This window comes from Phoca vitulina, unplaced genomic scaffold, assembly GCF_004348235.1.
Source record: "Phoca vitulina isolate PV1807 unplaced genomic scaffold, GSC_HSeal_1.0 scaffold5, whole genome shotgun sequence".
NCBI classification, from domain to species: domain Eukaryota; kingdom Metazoa; phylum Chordata; class Mammalia; order Carnivora; family Phocidae; genus Phoca; species Phoca vitulina.
This window is the reverse complement of record NW_022589708.1, coordinates 6,531,459-6,548,766: the sequence shown is the minus strand read 5'-3', so window position 1 is coordinate 6,548,766 and position 17,308 is coordinate 6,531,459. Positions and strand designations below refer to the sequence as shown.

At 37.8% G+C, this 17,308-nt stretch overlaps 1 protein-coding gene across 2 annotated transcripts in view; it reads right to left on the bottom strand.

Annotated features, from left to right (window-relative positions):
- Positions 1-777: 777 nt before the first annotated feature.
- LOC116631489 (coiled-coil and C2 domain-containing protein 1-like) overlaps positions 778-17,308 on the bottom strand; it is a 110,128-nt gene continuing 93,597 nt past the window's right edge. The window contains exons 1-3 of one of the 2 annotated variants that reach the window (XR_004299190.1): positions 2,800-3,341; positions 2,089-2,274; positions 778-1,229 (exon numbers count right to left, since the gene is read on the bottom strand). Coding sequence is in view for 1 of the 2 variants with exons in the window: in XM_032402647.1 (XP_032258538.1) it covers positions 2,258-2,274 (17 nt within the window). In the remaining variant the exon portion in view is untranslated. Of the gene's footprint in view, positions 1,230-2,088; positions 2,275-2,799; positions 3,342-17,308 lie in introns of those variants that run through there. The other variant, XM_032402647.1, reaches the window with a different exon arrangement.

The following is a 17,308-nucleotide window of genomic DNA, read 5'->3' as shown; positions in this document are numbered from 1 at the left end:
CACAATAATAACTTCTTTTGGCAAGAACCAACCATTCGATGCTAAAAGCCACTGGGTGGAAGTTTTGGGGATAAAGGACATTCACACTGCCACAGGGCAACAACGTCTCTCTTACCCTCTGCCTCCCCCCCCACCAAACAACGTACTTTCACAGTGGAGGTACTGGCAGTCACCACTGTAACCACGTCGTCAAACAGAGTCACCAAGTAAACTTAACAATCCCACCAACAGTGGGCACCACGAAATTATGTACCTCCTGTTACAATGCCCTCAGTACACATTTCACCTATGTAGTATTCTTACCAAAAATGTTTTATTTGACTGTAAACATAAGGACACAATGAGACATATCTAGAATGCAGGACATTGTAGCAACAACTCTTATAGACTTCAAAAAAGTCCCTGTTTTGGAAACCAAAGCAAACCAAGTCACTGTACAAACAAACAAAAAGCCATTCTCCACTGAAAGAGACTAAAGAGAAAGAAAAATAAAACAAATAAACAAAAAATGCATAAACCTTGATTTTCATTCTGGATCCAAAACAAACGAACGAAGAAGACAAACCTATGGGTAAACGTGTATATTAGACGGTATTATTAAATTATTACTGATTTTCTTATATGTGATTAAAAGCACTTTGGTTATCTAACTGCATATTCTTATTCTTAGGAGAGGAGTTTTAAAGTATTTAGGGGAAAAGTGTCATGATTTCTACAGTGAACATTTAAAGAGTTTAGAAAAATACATGTGGCTCTCTGTTGTGTGTGTGTGTGTGATATAAGATAAAGAACATAAAAGAACATCAAGCAATAAAAATGAGGAGGCAATGTATCTAAACTGAGAGCCTTCATTTTGCTTGGGGATTTCAGATCTATTTCTAGGAAAGAAGTGGCTGAGGAGTATCCAAAAAGTGACGCTGAAAGTGCCCTGCATGTGTGGGTGACAAAGTCAGCACCTGTGTTCTTGGAGTTCAGTCAAGAACCAGCGTAGAGTAGTCCTGCTGTGCCCTCCCCTCACCTCCCCGATAAAACCCTAGCTTGAGGGCAGAAGTCATTACCTTACAGGAGCCAATGGCTTCATGGAGAGTGGAGCTCTGTCCTCAGCTTCAATTTGTACCACAGGAAAACACTCTGTTCCTATTGTTGGTTATGCATTGAATACCAACTTTGAACGGTCATAAAGGGCATCACACAAAACGGAGTGTAGAGCTCTGTGATCATTATGATAGCTGGAAAAAGAGAACTCACTCAGGTTGTACATCTGCTGAGAAAGTTCATTATCTTAAGTAAGCAAAATCGAGAGAACAAAAAGGCATCGTAACAGCCAGAAGCAGCAAAGAATCCCTTTAGAACTGGGTAGCCCTCCAATTCAGTACCATCCATCAACACACTCCTCAAAATAAAAAATGTGCTCAGGCTCATGAAAGCCAGAATCAACGTAACAAAGGCCACTTGGAAGGGATGTTATTACTCAGAATTATGGGAGCATTTCCACTGATAGAGAGAACAGCTTACACTGTTATCAATTTAATGGGAAAATTTACAACTTTAATGGTCCTTTTGGGTCACATCCAAGCACTAAGACTTCTTTTTGGTTTTGCTTTCTTTTCTTTCCTTTTTTTTTTTTTACTATTTGTGTTTTCATTTATATGAGTTGATTTACAAAGTTTATTTAAAACTAATATGAGTTTTCTATTACTGAAAATTCATTATAAATGTAAGCGGTCATCAGCTTAGGACTGATAAAATAAGTAGGTAACAGACAAATAATGAGTGAAAAATCAATGAAAACTTAAAAGTTTTTTGAGCAAAGGTTATATTCTCTGACTTGACCCCTTATCTACATATCAGGATCTTGTATGTCAGGGTCATAGACACACGGTGACCAAGGACGCCATAGCACTCAGACCACAATGCTGCTTGCACTGCCATCTCACACACCAAGCCAAGCCATGACTTCCTGATTTAATGCAATACATAAAGGAAGCATTTAAAATACCATATACTTCAGGCTTACAGAGATGAAAAAAATACAGGTTATACCATCTGGTAACGTGCCCAGTGCCTTCAATGACTTCAGACACCTACCTGAACTTCCCAGAAGTGTCAATTAAATGGGGTCATTCTCCATTCTTGATTTTATTTAGTTGTTTCACATCACTGATGATCTATTAACAACTGCCAATATTGATAATTCTTCTTCATTGTGTTTAAGAAGTATAATCCAACTCTGATATCACTGTCCATGAATGTATTTTTACAGACGAATCCATTCTGAAAAGATATCAATCATTACAATTATGATTTTTTTCCAGATACCTTTGTCAGGCAACAATGCAGTCATAAATGAAAATATCCTACCTTTAGAACTGAGATAATATATATTCCTGCAGTGGTCAAATTTGCTTACCAAAATCTTTAATGTCCTACCAAATACATAAAAATAAATTAATATATATTAAAGATAGTAGAGTCATTTAATTAAAAACTAACCTGATCTATTTAAGCTTGAAGTATCTCACATAAAATTCCATGAAAGAATGTGATAAATAGATGAGAGAATAGGGTAGAAATTTAAAAAGAAGTCAGCATAACACTGTTCATGGTTGTATTCCTTTAATTCTACTAATAATCAATTTATTTCTCCTACCTGATATCATTACCATTTCTCTGAAAACAACCAAGCAACAAACCAAACAAAGACCCATGATGTACAAGAACCCCAGGGTCAACTCATTCCCTGGCAATCATTCATCTTTAAGAGAGAGAAGGTAGTTGAATTCTTTTATCTTTACCTACTTTAACAGTGGCCTCTAGTCCTGCCAGGCAGTGTTGCTACTGAACATGGGGATCCACACAGTCTGAAGATCACTTGGCTTTTCTGCTTCCACAGATTAAGAGTTGCCACATACTTGGGTTCCACGATCAAAACTTTAAGAATGTGCACGCAAGTGCTCATGCATTTATCTTTCAAAGAAGGTATTGTGCCAGAGTGGGTGGTAATTGAATTCTCCAGAGTCAGCAATGCCATGGACCAGACAGAATTAGGAGTCAGATGTTAAATTAAGTATCACTCTGGACTCTTGCTATGCTCTTGGTGAGTTTTCTGGAAGCTTCTGGGTTGTATTCTTGGAATTACTTTTCCAGATATAGCTTCAGTCCATTCCATCAATTTCCCAAACTTTGTGAAGATCACAATCATTTTGCTTGCAGGAGACCCTTGAGATCTTTGCGCAGATGAGTTATCCCCTAACCTAGAGCCCCAAGAAAAAAGACGAAAGATCCTGTGATCTTGACACAGGACAGACATATCCAGGAGACCACTCAAGTGATACTTTTTTTTCCCCATTAATAAAAATCTGTTCCAACGTGACTTGCTTAAAAGGTTGGCATATTTTTTTAAACTCTATTTCCCCAGATGTCCAATTATTTAAAAGTAGAAAAATAATAAATCTTTGGTAAGATTAACACCAAACATTATTAACAAATGAGACAATGCAGCTGTTAGGGGTTGACTGAAAAAAGGAAGCCTTCATTTCCTAAACGATGTAGCAAGGATGAAATGCATTGAATCAGATCTTTTGTGATATCCGTAAGATGAAATGAAACCTTTGTTTAGACAAAGAAGAGCCTCTCCTTTATAATGAGAGCATTGTTAATAAAAAGGAAAATTTATGTGTTACAGGGGATGACTTCTTTAAGAATGTCCATTCAAACAGGTGCAAAAAGAAATTGCATGTGATGTAATCATGAAGAGTGTACTGAAATGATATATGCATAAGTTAATATTTTGAGGAATGAACAGCCTTTAATTGTCCATTTATGTCAAAGGGATAGATTGTCAAGAAATGTGAGGGGTTTGATATTTTGATTAACTTGCAAAATAAAAATTGAGGCGGCCCACAGCTGTACAGATGCTGATAGGAGACAATGAGGCTCCTGGGTATGACATAAAAGACAGCTTATTTCTCCCACCAATAGAAGTAGCCAGAGTATGACCATTTTGTCCTGGTTCCCCAGATCTCAGTCCCACAGAACAACATGAATAGGATCAGATGGAACCAGTATTCACAGGAGGTCACATTCTGGGAGAGGACCTGAGCTCAGGGAATCTGAATTTTTATAATGTGGATGAAGAATGTCTACCTTTTGCTCCACAAGGAGACACCATCTCTCTTTTCTCAAGCTGTTCACTATATAAACATCCTTGAAAATATAGTCCAGAACAAAAGGGCAGTCAATGCCTGACTTGAAAGATGTCCAAAAATGTGAGGGATAAGTCGTCTCCCAATGGGATATACCTGGAGAAAGCAGAACAAGCTAAAGATCTTCACTTCGAGTAAGAGTGGATCAAGATTAGAAGAGATGTCTGTGTCTGGAACTGTGTTAATTTGGTCTACTGCACAGACAGAATTAGATTAGGAAATTATATAGCATCCAATGTATCCACTGTAACACCATTATGAATAGATTAATGCCACTGCTGATTTACGACAAATCCTTCCAATTGTCGAATGTGATATTAGAAGAGAGCACCTGTCCTGCCAGTTACATTAAGGTAGACCAATGATTCTCAACTCAGGGTGAGTTAGCAACATCTGAAGTTATTTGGTGTTGTCACAGCTAGGAGTGCTATTGATATCTAGTAAGTAGAGGGCAAGAATGCGCAAATCCTACAATGCACAGGATAGCTTCTTACAACAAAGTCTTACTCAGCCCAAAGTCAAGAGTGTGAAGATTGAAAACCGTAATGCATACTTGGTTCAACTCAATAATTATGCCCAATTTCAAGTCATCTGAATAATATTCTTGTTCAAACTACAGGATCATTGGGAAAGTATTGACCCAGAGGGTTTGTATTTGTTTCTAGTGAGCAAATAAAAATATACGTTTTACTCTTCATTTTACTCAAATAAAAGAGTATTTACAAACCACTTTTAGAAACTTTTTAGATATATTCTGAATGCAGCAATGTAAATAAAGATTATTCCCCAATTCATAATTAGATTTCATGTTAGACACGCATTGTAATGGGAAGGAAAAAAATATCTAACTCTCAATCTTTTTTGAGATGGGATCCTAGAATAATCACCTAGCAGCTGAACGTCCTTAGGAAGATGACATACATTTTTGACCCTCAATTTCTCAGCTTTCAAATGGGTCAATCACAGCATGCAATATTAATATTGACTGCGAAGACACTGTGAGAATTAACTGAAATACGGAATGGAAAAATGCTTTGTAAATTCTAAAGCTGCTAATACCAGCTGAGATTTTATGGGCAATTTTTTTTCCCTTGACATCAAAGAGACAGAGTGATGATAAATGGCTTCTTCTCCTTCTGCAGGATCATTGATTTTTGAAATCCTCAAGGACTAATAATAGTTTGTCTATTCTTCAGTGGGTTTTGGTTTCCCCTATTTTGAAGGCCAGGTATGTGCAACTGTAGAGAGTAACCTGTTAAAAATCAGAATTTTGATGGAGCTTCACAGCAACATATACCGTGAAACGTCTGAGAGCCTCTCGAGCTGGGAAAATTCAAGACAAAGTATGCACCGGAACCCACTCAGAGAAGCAGAGTTACATACGCCATTTTCATCCACTTGTGATATCATGCTTTTCCTTTTCATTGCAAGAGAAACAATGTTTTGACTGCCTCATGGATTTGATTAATTAAATGTATCTTGCTCAAATCCAGTTTTTACAAGAAGCAGTGATGGTGAGAGAACAAAGGAGGCTTTTAAAATCAATGGACTTGGCACTGAAATGTTGTAAAACCTACCAGATCCTCTTCCGAGGTAATGGATCCGTTGTCCAGATTTGACTTTGCTCGTGTAAGTACAAGAACAGCGTGTACTGCTTGCACAGGAATATTACACTGGCTGACCACAAACATTTAAGAAGTGTCCAAGAAGACCACAGGGCTCTATTTTCAGAATTACATATAAAAGAATCCAATCACCCAATCTGTTCCATGGATGGTATCAGCCCCAGCAGCTGATTAAACTGAGGACCAGGAAGAATCTACATAATAAACCTGGAGAGACCTTCTCTTCCAGCTCTGCAGACCTGCAGTACCATGCTGATTAATCTGATTAACACCGAATGAGGTAAGTTTCTTAATATCATTCCACTATCAATTGTGGAGGCCACCTAAATTTACAATGACCTATTATTCTCCTTATATTTATACTTTGGAGTCCATTTACAATCATTAACAGGATGGAACAAAACAACAAAAAAAAGATGAGGATTAAAATGATCTCACACACTTAGGTACATTTACGTAAGAAGAAGATATGACTTTGGTTAAAGTTTTTAATTTGTGAAACTGTTTTAAGCAACACACCCACTGCTTTTCTTTGCACATAACAAAACTGATAAACAAACTGAGTAATAGAGATAATTGAATTCATTCAACCCATTTATTCTCAAAGATGAGAATTCCCAGTATTTTCCATAGATTATAGAATTCAGTGGTACAACTGTACCCATGAACTTACCTGTTCCTTTAGAAGACGACATTTCATATTTCCTGACATTTTTTCCAAATTGCTTAATCATGAAGTGACAGAGCCGGAACTGGTCTGAATTAACTCTGTACTTCTGAATTAGCCAAATTACTTCAGGTTTGTGGGACCAACACCTGAGCTAAACAGTGATTCATAATCATCATCAATATTGATTAATAGAAATATCTAGGATAAATACTATACTGTTCTCATGGAATTGTATTACCTTAAGGGGTATCCTTTTGAAGATTTCAAGTGGGTCTTAAGTCCCCTGTCTTCGCAATGTTTTTTCTCTTATAGAGGTTGATGCCAATAGTTAAGATCAATAATTATGGTATGGAAAATAGACTATACCGAGAGGAATGAATTCCTTTTGCCAATATTCTGTATTTAAAAATCTCTTTTTATGTAAGTTTCTTCATAGATACATATAGATTTAACTTTTGGTATCCTAAATAGGTGATCATGGTATGGTGAAAAAGAAGTTGTCATTTAATCTTACTCTAGGTCTACAATTGCAGCCTATAGAACAAAAGAAAAAAAAAAAGTCGAGCCCCTACTTTGTTATGTGAAACAGATAGTGCCTATCTCTACTAGGGCTTAGTCACAGAGCAGGTGCGGGTCTCTCGCTTCCTGTACAGAGCTCTCTGATACTAGTAACGTGAGCAACACTAGCCCCGAGGCTCAGGCTCAGGTCAAGCTGAATAAGTGAAGATTCCGGACTCTCAGCAAAACACCGCAAGCAGTACTCGCGATGTCTGGATGCTGTCGGGGAACTGCAATCAAAGGATCAGTGTTCAGCCTATGGCACAGAGGGAAGGAACACTGACACACAGTGATAAGGGACTTCATATGCTACTAATACACAGCCACTGATAAGCACAGACTTTAAAGAGCGAGAGAGTGCCCAAGAATGAGAAAGAGTACTGATGAACAGTGGGAAGCATTTGGAGGCCACTGGAAAGAATTTGAGGATGTTTAATGACAGATGTACTTCTGTAAAAAAACACAAGATCAAAAAGAGAATGCACTGATTTTATCTGGAAATGAAAACATCCATCCCGCATATTGCAATTGGGAAATAAAGCATAAACAGTGAATCTTCAGGGTTTGCTTGTTATTTTTTTTTGGGGGGGGGGAGGTGGTTGTTTGTTTTTGATAAATTCTAGAAATCTAGTATTTATTTAGTTTTGATGATTCTTAGACCAAATTAATTACATGATTGTACACACACACACACACACACACACACACACACACACTTCAGGACCAGAGATGTCTGTATTTGATTTCAGGTTTTCATAAAGGAATCCTTTCTTTGGCTTAGTTTCTTGGGGGAAAAAAAATGAGAATAAATATTCATACTTTGAAATGCAATTAGAAGGTTTAAATGTAATAACGTATGAAAGCATTCCGTGTTACTTTCTTTTCTTTCAAATAGAAGAGATATTCAATAATACGAATAGGGAAGTCTACCATTCCTCCAAAAGATTTTGGTATTTTATTCATTGGTAGCAAATATTTGAAGCTTTGAGTAAGTTTAAGGAACAGAATGGACATATCTATTGTAAAGTAAAATAAAAATAGCTATATGCCAATACCATTGCATATTCTATAAACATATTTTATGTTTCTGGTAAAGTCTTGCCGCACAGTACCAGCCACTCATGGTACAGGGACTATGCAATGAATTGGCGGCTGCACTCACAAATCAAACCAAAACGAATAGCAACTGTCATCAAAACAACCCCTTATACTTGTGTAGCACACATTTTGGGGTGCCATGCACACCCTATTAGGGCCCCTTCAGGGATCTGCAGGCGCTTTGCCAGCTCCTGATCTCTGAGTACTGTGATTACTTTCACAGTTAGACAGGGCTTCTTGCAGACGTAAGCAATGGGGTGTAGCTGGGGAAACCACAAAGGTGAGAGAGGAGAATATGGATGATGTGTGATTCCAGGCAGTGTGCTTCTTTCCTGGGCAGAAGGCTTAAACCTGGAGGACCACCCTGGTTCAAAACCTTCCCACCTCAACAGCCAGCCCATTTGACGGGTAAATAGGAATCAACGATTTTTCCTTTAAACAAATGTTTGTATATTAAGAGAAGGCTCACTGGCAAGTAAATTGCTCTATTTGGTTAAAATATAGCAGAAATCAGTAACTTTCAGAGAATGGTTATTTCTTGACTGGAAATGAAGTTGAAGGACACAGGGACATTCCAGCCTGGGGCAGGGAGCTTTGTTTTTGTTTTTAGTAAGCTTTACATCCAATATGGGTGGGGCTTGAACTCAAGGCCCAGAGATAAGAGTCTCAGGCTCTATGGTCTGAGCCAGCCAGGTGCCCCAAAAGTTGGCTTAGGATTTTTTTTTTATTTAAAGTTGGCTCTACACCCAATGTGGAGCTTGAGCCCAAGACAGGGAGTTTTGAAACTCTGAGGTCAGCCTTTCAGCTCTGACTCTCAGAAGCATGAAAGGGGCACCAGAAACAGGAAGAAGAGAACTGAAAGTTTTTAAAGATAGCTTTTTTCCCCACTCACTTTAAAATAGAGGCAGTCGATTCAGTATTATGTGTGCTGTGCATGTTATGACTTTAAATTAATGCATACTTGTTTCAGATTTAATACACTGCGTGTTTATGTTCTTCATTCTTAAGGTACAAGACTTGAATGTGACAGTAATTAGTAAGTCCTAGTATTTAAAACAGAAGGAAATTAAATGGCTATATCCTTTAAACATAAGGCACATTTCCTAAATAAAAAATGAAAATCCTCTGGGGTTTCTGGAATGTCTCTTAAAAATAATTTGCTTTTGATGAGTTTGCTGGTAGGTGTGTTTGTGCCGTAAGCTAGACTCCCTCGGTGCCTGGAGAGAGCCTGATGTGGACAGTGCACTTGCGCAGTTTCCTTCCCTCCTTCTTCTGGGCCTCTTGGGTCCTCATTAGGGTCTGAATAGACACACATATTTTGCACATGTGGGTGTTTAGAAAATGCCTTTTGATGATAATGATGATGATTCCCTGAAAGTGAGGGCTTTTCATCAGAAGACTATGTGAGCATTGGAGGCTTTGATTAGATTCTCTTGATCTCTTTTAAAAATAGGATGGATTTGCTCATCGTTGGGGATGGTTAAAGAGGAGTCTTGTCTAAAGGCAGAGAAAGGATGGGACGACTGCAAGGTCCTTTCTAACTGTTTGAGTCTCTGAAGTAGGATCATGGCCTCTGAAGAAAAGGCGTGTAGAAGATGGTGACGGGCTGCACCCTCTCCTCACTGATGCCAGAGGAGGAAATATGCTTAAACTTGAACGTGAGCAATTGCAGCTTCAAGGGGAGAATTTCCTGACACCAAGGGAATGTCAAAACCAAGCACGAGAGAAGCAGAGAATATAGTCAGTTCACCTTGCCCCACTGGCAGACTACTTACTCAAGGTTGAGGACAACCCTTTCATAAAGCAGTGGAAAGTGCACTTGAATTTCTTTTTTTGTTTGTTTTTCTCAACATCAGTCTCATATGTCTTAAGACAAGTTACAACTCTATGGATTCTTCAAAAGAATCCCCAGGGAACATGGTGTAGCTAGACCCACAAACCCCTGGGTGTCTGACATGCATTATGCAGAATTTGTGAAGTCACCCAAGGGTTGACGGGTATAGCTAGGACCCACTAGAAATGACTTTAATGTGCTCTTACGCTTTCAGGACCATGTGTGGCATAAGACTGATCACATGTTATGAATTGCCCTGATTTTATTAATTTCAGATGTATAAACTTGGACATTTAAAATACTGTATTAAAGACATTCTCCCAATCTTCCATATTAGGTAAAATTACATCAATTCATATTTTTAAAAGTTCCTTTTTTTCTTGGGGTTTTTACAAATTTTATTTTAGAAATGCCTGAAAGTAAGTCAATTATCCAGAAATTGTACTAATATTTTGGTCGAGAATGTCTTACTAGCCCTCTGGAAAAAGAGAGTAATTGGTAAAAATTATTGATAATTAGTTATTATGAGGTATGAAACAACATGACAATACCCAAATAAGACTATCTATAAACCTTATAGTAAGCTGATTATTTATAATATTATTTTCTTTATTTAACAACTCAAAAACATCTTTTACAAAATATCAATATCAAAAGAACTATATCACTTAACATGTACACCTTATGAACAAAGTAAGGTCTATAAATCCATATGGACAAATAGTCATACATATATGAATTCATTGTGACATTATTCGATCCTAAAAAACGTATCAAATAGTCAGGATGTAGGGTTACCATTAGAATCCAGAGCAAAATTCTTCTAAGCATTACTTAAGAAGATAACACACACACAAACACAGACATACACAAAAACTTATACACAGTATTGCTTGGGACACTTTTTTAATCACTAGACAACAAAAACCTATATTTCACTTGAATGGACAGGGATTTAAGAATATTTGAATATGGCCCAATTGTATTGGTCAGGGTGCACTGAGCTACAAATAAGAGAAAACAATTCTGCAATGAGGCAAACATGTCCTATCTCATCACTAAAACAACCTAAGTAGGGTGGTTCAAAGGCTGCCTGGTTGCACCACCATCTGCAGCCCTCATGCTCTCAATGGGCTCCAAACTTCCAGCCACTCCATGAGCACATGACTCTATCTGGCACACGAACTGTTCCCCTACCACGTCCTTCTATTTGCCAAAAGGAATCTTCTCTGAGAAATCCTCCAGAAAAGGGGGTTATCCTGAATGGCTTCAGGTAGTTGAAGTTACCCATGGACTGGGGATAATGTCATCTTCCATAAACACATGGTTACATAGAGGAGGGTGAGGGAAGCAAAAGGGAGGCTGCTGAGTAGGTAATAATATACATAGTTCTTATTTTATTTGTTAAGCCACAATAGGATAGAAATGTTACCTTTTATGCATATCCATACAGATATACCAAAAACAGTAAAAACAGTAATAAAAGCAAACCAATGAAATCATACTAATCATAATCATTCATATCAAGAAACAGACACCAAATCTCTTCTAATTCCATTTGCTTACTGTACCAGCCAGATCGAAAGTTGCTTTTAAATTATGCCAGACTTTTCAAACCATCAAACCAAGATGTAGTTACCATTTTTTTCTATGCTTTGCATCCAGAACTAAAAAACTTAAAGTTAATCTTAATAAAACCAAATTCTTTATATTTACATTTATTCAATGAACTAGAAAATAGCTTTTAGCAAAGAAACACTGGCGTCTTTGGATGTTTTGTCTAAAGAAAATGATTATAAACTTCAATATTCTATCTATATAATTATGTGTTAGTACTATAAGATCATAATTTGATCCTGATTAAAGAACATTTTGTTCTTAATGCAATATGCTATTTGGTAATTTTTCTACAAGCCAAAGAAAACAGATTGTTTAAAATTCACATAAATTTGAAATGTGTTTATATTTTAGACATGATTGGCATTGGTATTTGCTCTAAGTTCCATGGATGTCAACACTATTCCCATTCCTGAATATGCATGTGGGTGGAGGGAGGGGAGTTGGATGATGAAAGGAACATTGATGATTTTACTACAATCTGATATTTCCACTTGTGGTCAGGAAATAAAGAGACTCTTGGCTTTTTTTCTAAATTGATAAAAATACAACAAAATTAATAGGAGACTTAAAAGATAGACAATATTACCATCAAACTTGGGGGAAAAAAAGATTGCTGTAGATATTAAATTGATTTTTATCCCTTTAAACAGCAACAGACATATATATTGGATTGAATTGCCAGTACAACTATTGAATATCTAACTTTTCATAGTGAATTTCCAAAATCAGGTAATACAATGACTATTTATTTTCTACCCGATATCACCCCCCCCACACACCTAACAGATGGGAGACGACTGGCTCAGCCACAGATGATGCTCATGCTCCCACCTTCCAAGCCTGTCACTTAGACATGGCCAAATGACCCAGGCTCTGCCAGTAAGATATAAATGGGATATAAATGAAAACTGCTAAAAGGCTTTCTAGGAAGGCTCTTTACTTTCCTGATGAAGCAGAATCAGTGACCCTTTCTCCTGTCCTCTTCTTCTTGTTTTGGATTTGGGCATGAAGGCTAAAGCAGGAGAGACCACTGTGTTTCAGTCCTCTGGAAAAGGACAGGGAATTAGGATATGATAGCGTTGACATCACTGTTACTAATCTAATGTCAAAATCTGCCTGTATCCTGGGAAAAATAAACCCTCATTTGTTTAAAACACTGTGAATAAGGTTTTCTTTTCCTTGTAACTGAACGCTCTCCAAACTGATACAGATAGTTTTAATTACATAGCTACAAAGCTGTAAGAAGTATTGTGCATTCATCTATTTATAAAAATGCAGACAGTTATACAATCCAGTCATACAGATCATATCAGAATCAGAATTTGTTTTAAGTAGACTCACATGCAAACTGCCTCATGAAACACAGAAAAACTAATTATTTCGTGGATTTAATTTCATTACCAAATTCAATGGTAAAATCATAATTTTATATTTGGCCATTATTGTATCATTTTGATTGTGTCCTGAAAACACAAACTTTGGGGGGTTTCATTATATGAGGGTACATTTCTTGAGGGGGCATTTTTATCTTCCATCAGAATTTAAGAAATTTTAAGATTGCCATATTGTATAAAACAAAAATTTCTCTTAGTCTAGCATACTGTCTCTGGCATTTATAATAGCCAATATATAGGAAAAAACACAAGATATCGCTACAGACTGAATGAAATACCTATCTGCCATTTCTTGAGAACAATATCTCACTGCTTGCTTAATGATTCACTCACAACTATGTGGTGAGGTAGGAAAGGGGTCAGGAATTTAGGCTCAGGAGTCAGACACTTAATTATAAACATGACCTCAGGCAAGTTATTTGCCTTTTCAGTTCCCTTTCTGCTCATCTCTAAACATGGAATAAAGTAGAAATACCTGATTTACATGGTGTTTGGGGGAATTAAATGTGTTGGTAAAGGTACAGCACTTAGGACAGTGACTACTTTATTGTATTCAAAATTAGAAAGACAGGAAAAAAGACAGCCATTTTAAAAAGCTGGTAGTCCTGTGAACTGATCAACTTAAAGGATGATTGGATTCCTTTTAGAAACAGAGTCTCGGGGCGCCTGGGTGGCTCAGCCGTTAAGCGTCTGCCTTCGGCTCAGGTCATGATCCCAGGGTCCTGGGATCGAGCCCTGCATCGGGCTCCCTGCTCAGAGGGAAGCCTGCTTCTCCCTCTCCCACTCCCCCTGCTTCTGTTCTTGCTCTCGCTAACTCTCTCTCTGTCAAATAAATAAATAAAATCTTTAAAAAAAAAAAAGAAACAGATTCTCTCCTTTTGTTAGACAAAACAGACTTGCAGGCACTCATTTACAGTAGAGATTCAGTGTGTGTAAAGCCTGGATGAATTAATGTTTTTGCTGGAGGAATGGTGCTGGCCAGAGGGGGAGGAAGAAGGAAAGAAGGAAGGTTGCTCTAAAACAGACAGCGAGTGAGACAGTCTCTGAGGGTGAAGTGAGCACAGACAATATAAAAAGCAAAATTATCGGTGGTGCCTGGGTGGCTCAGTCATTAAGCATCTGCCTTCGGCTCATGTCATGATCCCAGGGTCCTGGGATCGAGCCCCGCATCGGGCTCCCTGCTCCGTGGAAAGTCTGCTTCTCCCTCTCCCACTCCCCCTGCTTGTGTTCTCTCTCTCGCTGTGTCTCTCTCTGTCAAATAAATAAACAAAATCTTTAAAAAATAAAAAATTTAAAAAATTTAAAAAAAAAACAAAATTATAAGAGATGAGGCAGATATCTAGGAATGAGGAACAGGAAGTGCCCATGAGAACATGAGCCAATGGCGGGAGGTGTAACGGTGCAGATTTGGGAAACCATGCAGGCTTCCTGCAGAGCATGGTGGGAGAATGCAGGCAACTGTTGTATCTCTCCCTTATAAAAGGGAAGGATTATTATAGCTGGTTGGAAATCCTCAGGGATTTCTAGGTTGGAAATATACATATTTATTTACACTTTACTATATGTGATTATTTCTACTAATTTCACTCAGTGGTTTCCCACTTGGGTTGTACTGTGATTATACAGACCTTGCTCAAATAGTTATTCTTGATCACCCCCATTCTGTATGACCAATAGTCATTATTTTGACCACTGCTCCTTTGGGATGTCTCCTTATACCATCAGTCTCCTTGTACCACCACTCTTTCCTTTGGGTCTTTTCTTGTTTCATCAGTCATGTTTTTGCCTGTATTCTCTGTGCAATATCTAGACTGGACAGTAATGATCCTCTTGGACAAAACCAAAAAAGATTTGGAAATCCATTCCAATATAAATTCCCTGATAACCTGATAACTTGATCTGCAAATTTGTTAACACACTGTGTGCAGGGGGAGGTATGGAAAGAGTAAGGCATGGAGATTCCCAGCTGGATCTTAAACTGAAATTCAGACATGTCTTGAGATACCGCATAAATTTTTTCCAGAAGTTTAGTTACATGGATGACACCCCAGGAAGACAAAGCACTTACATGTTGAGAAGGTGCAGGCACAATGAGACTGAATGAGCAACATAACTTAGGTGGGAAAAGGCAAGGCATGTCTTACGACAGTATGATATCTATCATTAACATTTTTTTCCTGGACCTTTATTCATTGGGTTCATATATGACTCCTATAAATAGAAGTGGACAGCAATATAAATAATAACTAGCAGCTTTCACCTCTGGTTAGGAATGAGAAAGCTGTAAGAGACCTAAAAAGGAGAGCAAGATAGATGACCTGAAAACAAACAAAACCTAAATGAACTAAAATACAGAGAGTAATGAAACCTTCCTATAAAAGAAGCACTGACGGCTGTCTTCTTACTGGGTAGAGTGATAGAAGAAGGAATTTGCCAAGGAACAGAGTGCAAAGAAACAGGCCACTGTGTTAGAAGCCCATAAGGTTTACAGTGGTGGTTTAGATGCCTGCAGAAGCCCAGGGGAAGAAGATCTGCACCTGCTTACCTCTCTGTCCAGATGGCTGTCACTGAGTGCATGCAAGTTATACACCCAAGTTTGGGGGCAAGACAAGAGATCTAAAAATAATCCTCAGTAAGACTTACAGAGCCCACCTGAGACTGGGAACAGATGAGGATAACCATGAGAAATCCCTCTGAACAGATGTGAGACTTTGCCCACTGCGAGGCTGCCCCAAAAACTGGGGTTAGGGCAGGGGAACAGCAAGAAATACCTACAAGTTCCCCAGGATGTCACTGTGTACACTTGGCCTTCTGAAGGCTCAAAACAGAAAGTGGGGCACCTGGCTGGCTCAGTTGGTGGAGCATGTGACTCTTGATCTCTGGGTTGTCAGTTTGAGTCCCATGTTGGGTGTAGAGATTACTTAAAAATAAAATCTAAAAACAACAAAAAAAAAAACACAAGCAAATAAACAAACAAAAAATAAAGAAAGAAAACAAACAGAGAGCATGAGAACAGAGGAATCTCCTGAATGTAAAAAGCTGATTGTGGAAATGGAGAACAAAGAGAACTTACCAGAAGCCCCAAATCTGGAAACAGGGAAGTAAAAAAGAGAGAGAGATGCCCTTCTATTCAGGAAACCAGTAGTTAGGTTATAAAGTACAAAGAGAAATCTGGATTCTCCCTGGTGCTTAGATCTTAAGACTTGCTAAATCTGAAGCCAGTAATGAACTGAATATATGGAAACTAAAATAAACCCCAGAGATCAAATACATGTTAGATGGCGTAACCCTCTATCGCCCAACACTAGTGGCCAAAAGAAGAAGGGTTGCACCTTTTTCTGTAGCTAAATACTATTGATTTCCATCTATAATGTTATTTTGTTCACAACAGTCATCCTAGAATAAAAGTTGCAAGATATGTGAAGGATATATAAAAATTTTAAGATATATGAATAAAAATATGATACATGGTCAAGAGAAGAAAGAGAAATAAAAACATTCCTACATACGATATAGATATTGAGATTACTAGACAGGAGACTTAAAATAAATATGATAGATATGTTGATATTTATGTTAGATTTAACATAATTGATCTCTAGACAATTTGTGTGAAAAAAAAAAAAGTGGGAAATAGTACAGATATGACAATGAAAAAGCCACATGTAGGGACACCTGGGTGGCTCAGTCAGTTGGGCATCTGCCTTTAGCTCAGGTTATGATCTCATGGGTCCTGGGATCGAGCCCTGTGTCAGGCTCCCTGCTCAGTGGGGAGTCTGCTCCTCCCTCTGCCTCTCACCCCCACCCCTATTCATGCTCTCTCTCCCTCTCTCAAATAAATAAATAAATAAAATCTTTTAAAAAAAAGAAAAGCCAAATGTAAATGAAAGAAATAAAAATACCATACTAAGAGGAAGAATTAATGTTAGTAGTCTATCAACAGACTGGCCATACTAGAGGAAAAAGTCTGTGAACTTGAAGACAGATAGAAATTATACATTTTGAAATACAAAGAAAATCAAAGAGTAAAAAAAAAAAAAAAGAGAGAGAGAGAGAGAGGGAGAGAGACTGAGAGAAAGAAGAGGAAAAAAAGCATATGACATCTCTGGAAAATATCATGCAGCCAAACATATTTGTATTAACGGTCCAGGAAAGAGAAGGCAGATAATGGAGCAGAAGAAATGTTGGACGAGTTCACAGCTGACAGATTTCCAAAATAGATGAAATGTATCAACCCACATATCCAAGAAGCTCAGCAAATAAATTTAAATATAACAACAGGTAGGCAAATGATAATCAAATTG